Source organism: Rhinichthys klamathensis, unplaced genomic scaffold (assembly GCF_029890125.1).
Source record: "Rhinichthys klamathensis goyatoka isolate OS25496 unplaced genomic scaffold, OSU_Roscu_1.1 h1tg000011l_1, whole genome shotgun sequence".
In the NCBI taxonomy this organism is placed as follows: Eukaryota; Metazoa; Chordata; class Actinopteri; order Cypriniformes; family Leuciscidae; genus Rhinichthys; species Rhinichthys klamathensis.
Window position 1 is genome coordinate 19,758,395 of NW_026606564.1, and position 12,416 is coordinate 19,770,810.

At 36.9% G+C, this 12,416-nt stretch overlaps 2 protein-coding genes across 2 annotated transcripts in view; both read right to left on the minus strand.

Moving 5' to 3' along the window:
• Nucleotides 1-12,416, minus strand: part of LOC130100468 (ribonuclease inhibitor-like) — a 669,359-nt gene that overhangs the window by 447,203 nt on the left and 209,740 nt on the right. The window lies entirely within an intron of this gene.
• On the minus strand, nucleotides 100-9,269 carry LOC130100622 (protein NLRC3-like). The gene is made up of 5 exons (XM_056266143.1): nucleotides 9,143-9,269; nucleotides 7,558-9,048; nucleotides 7,152-7,491; nucleotides 5,481-5,651; nucleotides 100-334 (listed from the first exon to the last, which is right to left on the minus strand). The coding sequence occupies exons 1-5, from the start codon at nucleotides 9,174-9,176 to the stop codon at nucleotides 124-126; spliced, it is 2,247 nt and encodes a 748-aa protein (XP_056122118.1). The 5' UTR covers nucleotides 9,177-9,269; the 3' UTR covers nucleotides 100-123.

The window sequence follows — 12,416 nt, forward strand, 5'->3', positions numbered from 1 at the left end:
AATGTAAACAATAAAACATAAATAATAAAAACATAATAAAACACATAAAAATGTGAGCAAGAAAGTGCACTGCTATAAACAATGAAACATAAGCCCTGCTGTCTTCAAATAAATAAACTTCAGTCACACTGTAATTGCTGTACAGTATAATGACACTAACTGTAGTTTCTCCAGCTTGAATTGTGGGTTCATCAGTAGATCACTGAGGTTTTTCACTCCAGAGTCTCCTAGTTTATTCCAGCTCAGGTCCAGCTCTCTCAGGTGTGACGGGTTTGATTTCAGAGCTGAAGTCACATCAGAACAACCTTCATCTGTCATATCACACCAGCTTAACCTACATTAGCAGAGAGAGAGAGAGAGAGAGAGAGAGAGAGAGAGAGAGAGAGAATGAAGAAAATAAGAGACTCTTTATTCTGTAAAGTCACATCATCTTCATAAGCAAATAAAACAGACAGAGGAAGAGAGATCTTCATCTTTATTTATGTTTTACGATAGAAGTTTTAGGCTCGATCACACCAAACGCGTATTTCAGGTTTGAAAACGCGAGGTGCAAAGCAGAACTAGTTCACACAGAACAGCAGTGCGCTGCGTTTTTTATGTTGCTAGGCAACCACCGAAACAGCTGTCCTGTCAGTCAAGTCAACGTCAAATCAGTTAACCAGCCCCCCTATTTTTGAGAATTTTCTGAAAACGACATACCCAAATACAAATGTCTGTAGATCTTAAACCATATGGTCCACATTCATAACTCTGATATTTATTTAAACTAGAAATTTCGCCGAGTTACAGATCATCTTCTGTCGCGTTTCAGAATGAACTTCACATTGAGAGAGACGGCAGAACGCGCATCATGTTAATTTTCTTTATTTTACGAAAAACACAACATTTTGTTTTTATTATGAGTGTACACAAATAAAAGACATTTAACAGTTTTGAATGATGTACTTGAAACTTGAAAGTTTCAAGCATCACTTGAAACTGTGTTACCCAAGAGTCATAATAACTCAAAGTAGCATATGAACAGAGTAAATCAAGGTAAAATTTACATGAAAGTGACTCACGATTTCTTTGAATGAACTTCATTTAAGGAAAAATTGATCAGACTTTTATGTTAAAGGCCTGAAAACACCATAAAGATAAAACTGAATGTCTGACCATGTTTTGATCCAAATTTGAAGATGATACTCCCAAAAATGTAGTTTCTGTAAGCTTTTATTCAAGAAAAGTCTAGGCGTCCTTTCCAAAAGGCCATTTGGAGACTCCACCTGGTAACCAAATGCCATAAGGAGTAAACACTACATACTACATACATGTATATCAATTCAGAACTGTTCTGCCCATAAAACCACACAAGAAAAAACGATTTCAGCACAACATTTTAACTTTAACAAAAAATACTTTATTTTGAATAATTCTAATAGCAAAAAAAGTGAAACCAAAATACTCACATTACAAAAATGATTGTTTTACAACTAATTGATAAATTATATAAAAATAATAAAATAACATTTGTAATTGCAACAGTGGTTTTTACTCAAATAAATTACAATAAACTGATCAATTATAATGAATATACAATTACTAAAAAAAAGCAATTACAGTATTTACAGTCTAGGAAGACATGTTGATCAAGGCAGTCACTACCAAGGTTTGTTCTCTAACCAACTGGAAACCAAAGCCACTGAAAGACAGGAAAGATAAAGTGTGTAAGCAGAACAAATAAAATTGCAACACTGTGTATGCATGTGCGAGTACATCTCCTCATCTGCCGAATCGACGCTCGACACCGTGCACTGATGCATCTCTCAGCGTCTTTCTGCTGCTCTTCATCGCTGCTCCTCATCACCTCCTCCAAAACACTCTCAACACCACACAAACTCTTCTTTAGTCGACGATCCATGATGTAGATCAGGGGTTCTCAAAATTTTGATAGGTGAGGGCCAATTTAGGAACCCAACATTGAACTGAGGGGAGAAAACGGAGAAAGAGGCAAAGTGGCGGGGGAGAAAACGAAGAAAAAAAAACTGAAAAGAAAATCCCATTTGAAATTATTTTAATGACCAGGTTGCATCTCTACAGTTTACATTAGTTGCAATAAACACATTTTAATTCATAACTGAGGCTAAACCTGGCAAAACTTGTGAAAATTTTTGGGGGGAGAGAAAGAAACTTTTAAAATAGAAGCTTACCAAACAAGTCATCATCATCATTCATTTCTATCATTGCTTGTCAGTCGCGTTTCCATTATTGCAGATTTGCATATTATTATCTATCTTTTTTAACCCGTAACTGAAAAACGAAAAATGAACGGTTGTTGTCTTTTTAAAACGCAAAGTTGAACAAAATTTTAATTTGAACTGGCTTCACCAACTGCTGCGCAAAAAAAGTAAATATCGACAGACTTTTTCAGATTTTTGTTTAAATGTCCTTTTGCCCCTTTATTAAACATTTTAAATACTCACAAATTAATATGGAAAACATGTCGATTTTACTGGTTTTCTAAGGCCAAATTAGAACCTGGAATTTATATTTTTCCCGCAGTGATGAATGAGAAGAGCCATATAGCCTGTACGTGTCTGATCTAGCCTGATTTATAGGTGAGTTATAGGCTAATGATAATAAATGCGTCTGAAAAAACAGCGAGGCATTTTAATTGTTTATTAATAAACTATTGTTTTCTAAGTGTCGGCTAAAAACATATCTCCATCTCCGCTGTTAAGCAGATGCGCTTTTAGAGAGAAATCCACCTTTCATACGGATTACATAATCAGGTATTTGCTTTATTCGAGTTTGTTTGTTTAAAAGTGCACATTTTAAGCTATAGCCTACATAGGCTAGCTATATTTTGTTTCAGTTCTCGCGCCCCAGTTCACGGAGATCATGAAAGCGCGTAGTAGCCTAGGCTACTGATTGTTTTATTTTATTTTACAAAAGCACGTTTTCTTGTTATGAGTTTACACAAATAAAAGTAGTTGCGAATAAAGCATTATTATTTTCTGTATGACCAGAAATGATAGACTAGTTTAAGTTGTTTCCACTGTTGATAGGAAAATGCAAGTGTTCGCGCCCGCGAACATTTTGAAAGGTAATGGAAACGCGGCTATTAACAAGCTTGACATTGTTAAGATTATTATTAAGTCACATTGAATAGCCTATTGATTACTTGGTCAACATACCCTTTTAAATTGCAATGGGATTTGTGGTGCTGGTTTCGGTTGGCCACGATTCCTATTCCTGTGTAGACAACCCTGGTGGCCTTGGGAGTGAGGTCAAGTGCGATCGGTCGGACCATGTAATTACCGCTTATGCCTATGGATGCCGCTAAACACCACTAAACGGAGATATTCATTTTTTCAAAGCAATAGTTTTAACAGTTTTACAGATGTTATCGCGGGCCGCCAGAAATGTTTCGGCGGGCCGCCATTGGCCCGCGGGCCGCACTTTGAGAACCTATGATGTAGATGATCAAATATGACGTTGGAGAAAATCCGTGCGTTGAAACATGCTCCGTGTTGCAAAGCAATGACGAATCTGTGCGCGCTGTGCGTAAAATGACGAAAGCGCACGAGGGCACGCACTTGTGTTTGACAAATCTGCTTACGTAATCTAAGCAAACTGTCAATCACTCTAATCGTGTTTTGGTCGGTTAACCCTCTGGGGTCGGCGGTCGCGATACCAGCTCGCTTTTTTTCTTATCAGTGCAAAATAGACTCAAAATACTCTGTTGATTTTGATCTTACATATAAGTGTTATACATCATTCAAAACTGTTAAATGTCTTTTATTTGTGTACACTCATAATAAAAACAAAATGTTGTGTTTTTCGTAAAATAAAGAAAATTAACATGATGCGCATTCTGCCGTCTCTCTCAATGTGAAGTTCATTCTGAAACGCGACAGAAGATGATCTGTAACTCAACGAATGTTTGTCACACAGACTTGAATCGTATGTCTTTACAACGCTTGGAGTCTCTATTTTTAAATGATGTAAATTATATAAAAAACAAATATTCTATGTTTAAGTTATCCATATGAAAGCAGCGACATGTACAGTTTTTCAAACGCGTCCTAATTAACTCTAATGTGACCACACCCACGCGAGCCTCACTGAGCCACGCCTCCAGTCTTTCTTAATTGGGGACACTTAATATACATATAAAAAATACATGATGCCGAGTGCCTGCATACACTCTGCATCATGGGCTAATTTGAGTTACAAATCGCCACAAGCCTTCTTCAGCATCTCCCTAAATACTCAGACCAAGGCAGAAACCTCTTTTCAAATGTAAACATGAGTTCACAGTGGGAATTTGCATTAATCACCGTCCCAGACTTACTGGGGACAGACGTTGATTTACATGGGGGCACACACACAGCAGTTAACAAGATATCTCTAAACTCTCCACACCTTATTACCTTTTTGGTTTACTTCTGTGGGAATGAGACCTTTGTACCATTTGAGACATTTCAAATGATACCAAACATGTACAGTATTTTTCCATCAAAGTGCATCCATCCATGATAAAAGTGCTGCACACGGCTCTGGGGGGTTAATAAAAGCCTTCTGAAGTGAAGCGATGTGTTCGTGTAAGAAAAAGATCCTTATTTAAAGGTGGGGTATGTGATTTACAAAACGTCCGGCAGATTTTGAAAATACACAACTCAAAAGGTCCTACCTTCTTTCCTCCAACGCTGGCCCTGACTCCACCCACTCCACCCATTCGAAGAACATGGACGCGCAATCATGCATCTGCAAAACTCAGATGCGCGAGATTGCACTTACTCTCTCTCTCTCTGTACCGGGGCGACTGGCATGTGACTGGGTGACGAGCTTTGAGTATGCGCGCGAGGGGGATGGGGGAGGGGGATGGGGGAGGGGGGTATGGTACGACCGTTTGATTGACGCACTTACTGTCCAATGATTCTAGGTGGTCTTGGAAATGATTGGCTGGAGTTTTTCGAGTCCTGCCCGTTCCACAGATGATTAAATTGCTTAATTTTCATTTCAGTGCTTCTAACTCAGTGGCTGTAAGTGGGTTAGGAATAGGATGTCAAGTGATTTTGAAAAAATGGTCAAAAAAGAAAATCACATTCCCCACCTTTAAAATTTTCTCGACTAAAATAACTAGCTTCCGGCCTTTATTAAACCCCCAGAGCCATGTGGAGCACTTATTTTACAAGAAAAGATATTTGCCAATGACCCTCAGGATCTGTAGCTCTTATTCTGATATGTAAAGTTAGATCTTTCCTTTTCTTGGAACAAAATGAATGCTTAATGTCACTTCAATATTTCTAGATGAAAAAACACAACAACAATAAAATAGCACAATGACAGGATTGATATGGTATACCCACGTTGTAACAAATAAATAAAAGATCTTTGAATTTTTCACAAAAGTTCTCTGGCGCTTTTGCCTCCGGCATCGTCCTGTCAGTCATCACACCTCACTCTAGTCATGTGACTCCTGTGGCTCAACTTACCTCAGTATCTCCAATTTACACTTTATATTCTTCAGTCCAGTGCAGATCAGCTTCACTCCTGAATCCTGCAGATTATTATTGTTCATGTTCAGCTCTTTCAGATTGGTATCGGATCCAAGAACTGCAGCCAGAGCTGAACAGCTTTTGTCTGTTAAGTTACAATCATTTAACCTACAATAAAGTCACAACACAGAATTAGATGGAACACATACAATACATTTTCTATATACAAATATTAAATACATTTTCCATTTATTTTTTACATAAACATCATATACAGCAAAGAGGCTGAGTTAAACTAACATTTATCTTCAAAAGGTACTATTTACTGTGCATTAGTGTTTGTTATTCAGTGACAAATTTCCTAGATAAAATGAAGCATGTTTGAAAAAATATTTGTGTAAAGCTTTTATAGCTATATGATTTTTTTTCTATTTATGTCACCTGATGGAGTTAAGGTTATTGCCACTGTTTCCTCTGTCTTGCTTAATTGGGGACACTTAATATTCAACAATATTATTGATTTGACTGCACCGACACCATTATATGAGACAGTTCACACTTTATGGCAAGTTAAAGGCCTTTCACTATAATACTAAAACTCCCTCCATTCACATGTACTTGTCTTTTTGACATAACATATTTAATGATTGAAATAAAGCTACGATTACTTAAACCTAAGAACCTAAGAAATTGTATTTGTTTTTAATATTTCAAGATTAAGGTCAACCGATGGCTGATGCCAATATATTGAGAGCAGGGTGGCCAATGGGTGATATATCATTAATTTAAAGATAGTAAAGAAGCATCCATGACAATTGCTGAAATTAAATTTATAGTTATTTTACTTAATTACTAAATTAGAAAAAATATATTTTTAAAAAAATATGAAAAAAAGATATTTTGAATGATAAAAAAATGTAAAAAAAATTTGTAGAAAAACCATCTGATGTGTACATTAAATATGATACAACAGGCTTTTGATAAATGTTTATTTGTAAATCTCTCGATCTACATATTGCATTACATTATAATTACATTAAACTACAGAATTACTCATACATAAGCATTTTAAATATCTAATTACTGGGAGAAACAGAGGGACAACTAATATATGACGTGGTAATATATATGTACTTTATTTAAGTAGCCTGTTTTATAAAAATCTCAATGTTTTATACTATAACCTTTCAGAATTTCATCTTACTTGTTGGCAATATTAATAACATCTGTATCAAATTACATTTCCCCCCCCCCCCCAGTTTGGGTATATTAATAAAATATATCCTTTTTTTCTTCCTAAAGTATGATTATGTGATAATATATATATATATATATAAATCATAGTCATACAAGTCATACAAGTCTGGTGTATCATATGATACAAAACAATCATGCAAACATTTTTACTTGGTATTTTATATTTTGTCTTAAGTTGTGATAAACTGTCTCCACACACACACACACACACACACACACACACACACACACACACACACACACACACACACACACACACACACACACACACACACACACACACACACACAAACACAAAAGGCTTTACAGGTATAGCTTCATGTTTATGATGGGAAATCACTATAGAGTAATGTAGATAAATGCATTTTTCAGATGAGAGCTAAACATGACAAAATATATTAAAAGACTTACAGGGCTGTTTTGGAGGTTTTGATGACTGCCGATAATCTAATGAGGCACTCGTCTGATTTCTTGAATTTCTGAAGCTCAAACTCCTCCAGCTCTTCCTCTGATGTCAACAACACAAAGGCTAAAGCAGACCACTGGGCAGGTGAAAGGTCACCAGATGAGAGACTTCCTTTGCTAAGGTGGGTCTGAATCTCGTTCACCAGAGTTTGGTCGTTCAGTTCATTCAGACAGTAGAACAGATTGATGGATCTCTCTGCAGGAAGATTATCTTCTAGTTTCTGCTTGATGTACTGAACTATCTCCTTGTTGCTCTGGTCAGTGCCGTCTCGCTGTGTCAGCAGACCTCGTAAGAGTCGTCGAACTTTCCCCTTGTTGCTCTGGTCAGTGCCGTCTCGCTGTGTCAACAGACCTCGTAAGAGTCGTCGATTGGACTGGAGTGACAGACCTAGGAGGAAGCGAAGGAAAAGGTCCAGGTGTCCATTGTCACTCTCCAGCGCCTTGTCCACTGCAGTCTTGAGAAAATCAATCATGGTTTCATTTCTGTTTTCCTGTTCTGTAGACTCATGCTCAAACACACTTGTCTTGTTGATGTCTAGAAACAGATGTGCATAAAGGGCTGCAATAAACTCTTGAATGCTCAAGTGAACAAAGCAGTACATGGTACCAAGAACGATCCCTGTTTCCTCCTTAAAGATCTGGGTACACATGCCTGAGTACACTGATGCCTTATAGACGTCAAGACCACAGGCTTCCAGGTCTGTGTCATAGAAGATCAGGTTGTTTCTTTCCAGCTGATGAAATGCCAGTTTCCCCAGTGAAAGGATGGCGTCTTTATCCCAGGAAACATCTGGTGTGTATTCTCCATCATATTTCCGGCGGCTCTGCTGGATCTGAAAGCGGAGAAAGTGTGTGTACATTTGTGTCAGAGTCTTGGGAGTGTCTTCAGTGTTTGATTCCTGCAGTGTTTTAGAGATCTCATCAGCCTGAGTGTTTTTCACATCATTATTTCTCTTCTCCTCCAGAATGTTCTGGAGAACAGTGGCTGAAATCCAGCAGAAGACTGGGATGTGGCACATGATAAAGAGACTCTTTGATTGTTTAACATGATCTATGATTGTGTTGGCTTGAATATCATCCTTGAATCTTTTTTTGAAGTACTCTTGCTTTTGTGCATCGCTGAATCCTCTTATCTCTGTCAGCCGGTCGATACAGTCAGGAGGAATCTTACTGGCAGCTGCTGGTCTGCTGGTGATCCAGACGAGAGCAGAAGGAAGCAGATTTCCCTTCATGAGGTTCGTTAGGAGAACATCCAGAGAGGCTGGTGACGATACATCACGCCACGTCTCATTACAATCAAACTTCAGAGGAAGGCGACATTCGTCCAGTCCATCAAGGATGAACAGCACTTTGAACTGATTGCTTCTTGTAAGGTTCAGTCCTTTTGTCTCTGGGAAAAACTGAGTTATAAGGTCCATCAAACTTAGTTTTTCTTTCTCCTTTAAGTTCATCTCTCTGAATGGAAGAGGAAATATGAAGCTGATATCTTGATTTTCTTTTCCTTCAGCCCAGTCCAGAACAAACTTTTGCACAGAGACTGATTTCCCGATGCCAGCGACTCCTTTTGTCAGTACAGTTCGGATCTCCTCGTCTTGTTCAGGCGCTTCAAACAAATGTGTGCATTCAACCTGTATCTCTTGTGCTTCATGACGTCTGGAAGCAACTTCAATCTGTCTCACCTCATGTTCAGTATTGACCTGTTCACTGCCACCCTGAGTGATGTAGAGATCTGTGTAGATGTTATTCAGAAGTGTGGAGTCACCTTGCTTCGCCATTCCTTCAAACACACATTGATACTTCTTCTTTAGGCCACATTTCAGCTGATGAATGAAGAACAGCTCACCTAAACACAGGAACAGACAATAGATAGTTTTAGTCTTCATTTTCTCTCCTACATTTATAAGAGACAGTCAGACAGATGATCAGGAGTCTCTCGCCTTCTAGAGCATCAGCAGCTTCATCTTGCTTCATCTCTCTCAGGTAATGTAGTGTGAGATCAAGAGCTGCTGATTTGATACTGGATCTGTTCTCATTAAAGTCCTTTACAAAGTGTTGTGTGTTCTTATGTTGTAATATGTTCTTTAACTTCTCCAGTTCATTCCTCAGAAATGTGATTATTTTGCTCTCAAGATCCTATAAACAAAAGTAAGAGAAAAGACAGAATAACACAATTTAAGCCAGATCGTACATCTACATTTGGTCAACACTATTTATTCAATAATTATAATACATGTACATAAAAAAATCCAGTTAAAAGACTAACATGCTAACCAAGTTGTGCTAAAATGTGTTTAAAAGGAAAAATAAGTGATCAAGAAAAATTGAATTAAATTTCTTTGTTCAATAACCCATTTGGGTTTAAATATTAAACATTTATGAAAATGTGTTTTCCTACCTGGAAGATCCCAAGAAGATTGTCTTTGAAATTCTCGTGGTTCCTGTGAGTCTGAAGGTCTGAGTCTAATGTCTCATATTGAAGCCTGTAATCACATTAGTAAAATAAAATACTAACTGATATTTTACAGAAAGAGAAATAAGCATTAGCTGTGAATACTCTGACAAATATTTGATCTAAACATGTTTCATGATTGGTATTCACTGATACAACTTTTAAACACAGTCACGCGTGACAAAAAAATGAGTAACACAAAATACCTTTTATTAGATGATGGCGTTTTCTCACTGAAGTTTGGTGGATGATCATTAGACTGATCACTCTTCAGAGACACAGAGCTGGACACATGTGAGCCTGATCTTACACTGATGACACAAAGAACATTTGAAAATGTTTAATGTTGCGAATAGTAATTAAATGCAGTTTTTTTTTTCATTATTTCAATTTGTTCATTAGTAACTACAGTTGGATGGATGGACATATTTAGTTGCATGATTTATTTTCCATAGTGAATTTATGTCTCCTTGTGTCTGCCTGTATAACTGTGTTACTGGAGTGAGTTTCATAAATCCCCTTACACAGTCAAGTTCAATCACACACACCACTGTGGACAAATAATACAACCCTATAATGTAATGTAAACACACAAAATACCTTTTATAAGATGATGGTGTTTTCTCACTGAAGTTTGGTGGAAGATCATTAGACCGATCACTCTTCAGAGACACAGAGCTGGACACATGTGAGCCTGATCTTACACTGATGACACAAAGAACAGAGAGAGAGAAAACACTTTAGTAAAGGAGGATCAACTGTGTCTGAAACACATCTGTGTTTTTATCTAATCCTCCACAGAAACACACACACTCACACAATTTACAGTTTTATAGTTAACCATCATTTTATTTACTGGCTCACATTAGTTTAACAATTTCTTTAATAAACATGAGTGAGATTAAACATGTTAAAAAATACTTTAATTTAAGAGAACATTTCAAGTGTTTATTGACAGAAATGGAGAGCAGAAATGTCTGTACACATTAAATTGAATTAAATTAAGTGTATAGTTGTTTTCTAATGTCTGTCAATAATTGTATGATCTAAAAACTAAAGTCATTTATTTGGATTAATTCAGCATCTAGAAGGTTATTAACAAATTATTAACTGTGATATTTTCTATAGAGCAAACAGGGCTTTATAGACAATGTCAGTGTTAATTTAAGAAGTTAAAATGTAAGTTGTGAAAAGCATTTGCAAATATAAAACAATGCTTAAAGTTGTGTTATTGACAGGGAAACACAAAGTCCAGTGGAGTTTAAACTGAGAGTGTGAAACAGACGCAGTCTCACCTGTGTTTCTCTGAGAGACTCATCTGAGAGAGAGAGTCCTTTCCTCTTTCCTCTGACATACTGCAGCTAAACTGACCCTGAAAACTGATCAGCACTGCTTTCTGAAAACACTCAATCCTTCAGCATCACCTGCAAATCACAACATTTACACACATCAACAACATCTTATTGAAGACAATCATGAAGAATAAAGAGTTATCATCAACAACAGCAACAGCAAAAACAATCTATCAAATAAAGTGAGTTACAAACAAATATATTGCCATGTAAAATTTCTGATTGTTTAATGAGTTTAACTGACTGTAAATATGAATTCATTGGGGAACAGAAATGTACACTGTGCTGGGAAAACTGAACCCGATTTGTTATATTCTCTATTACAGTATAATATCATTTTATAATCAAATTTAGCCAATCTTTATTAATTGTTGAATCGTCTGTCATTTAATCATTACTTCAAGTTCACAATGATCGTTGATTTCATTACTTCATTACTATTCAAATGATCCTAAAATAACTGATTGAGTAAAAGTAACCAGAATTATAATAGTCATACTGTATAACGACTAATCATAATGATTTATTTATTATTTATTTATTTACATTAAACAACATTATAATACTAGATTAATAATAAAGTTATTCATGTATTTATTAGAAGCTCGAAAAGCTTTCAAGGTAGTAACATACTACCCATTCAAGTTTAATTTAAGTAACACTGTTTGTATGTGCTTTATAACAGCGCCTCACATTTTAAACGTCCACAAATGTTCTGCACAACACAGTAATTTCAACACATCTTAAAGGTATTGTAGGTAGGAATTTTATAAAAAAAACTTTTTTCCAAATTTGTTTAAACTTTCTGTATATATCATTGCATAATTAAAATGTAAGTACTCTGACAAAAAGAGTATAAAAATCGAGTGACTCTAGACCGTTTAATCTGCACTAAACACAGCTCATTATTTCCATCCGGGGACGAAACAAAGGATTGGCTTAGGCGACTGTCACTCTCTCGCAACCATGGCAACCACCCTTTTGCCACACAGGACCTGCCCACTTGCGCGTACCCGTTTGATTTGAGGAATTCAAGAGGCACGGAACCTAGGAATAGCAAAACAATGGCAGAGAAAGACCAATCAAAATTCACATATGCAGTTCGTGAAGGCAAACCAGGCAAAAAAAGGAAGACAGTAACGTTACTAGAAAAGATAATGAACAAAAAGTCTTTGGATAAACAACGAAATAAAACGCGTGTCAATATCGGCGTGGCTTTCCAGCGATGGCGAGAACTGAGAGACCTCAAGGGGCTGAAAAGTGACGCCTTGTGACGACCTCCTCTGCTTCGCCCTCAACCCCGGATCTGTCCTCGAGCTGACGATGCGGTAACGTTACTTGTCTCTGGAGTGTAGTCCTCATCAGAGTCAACAATGCTTTCATCATGGAAACTCTTACATGCAGAACACC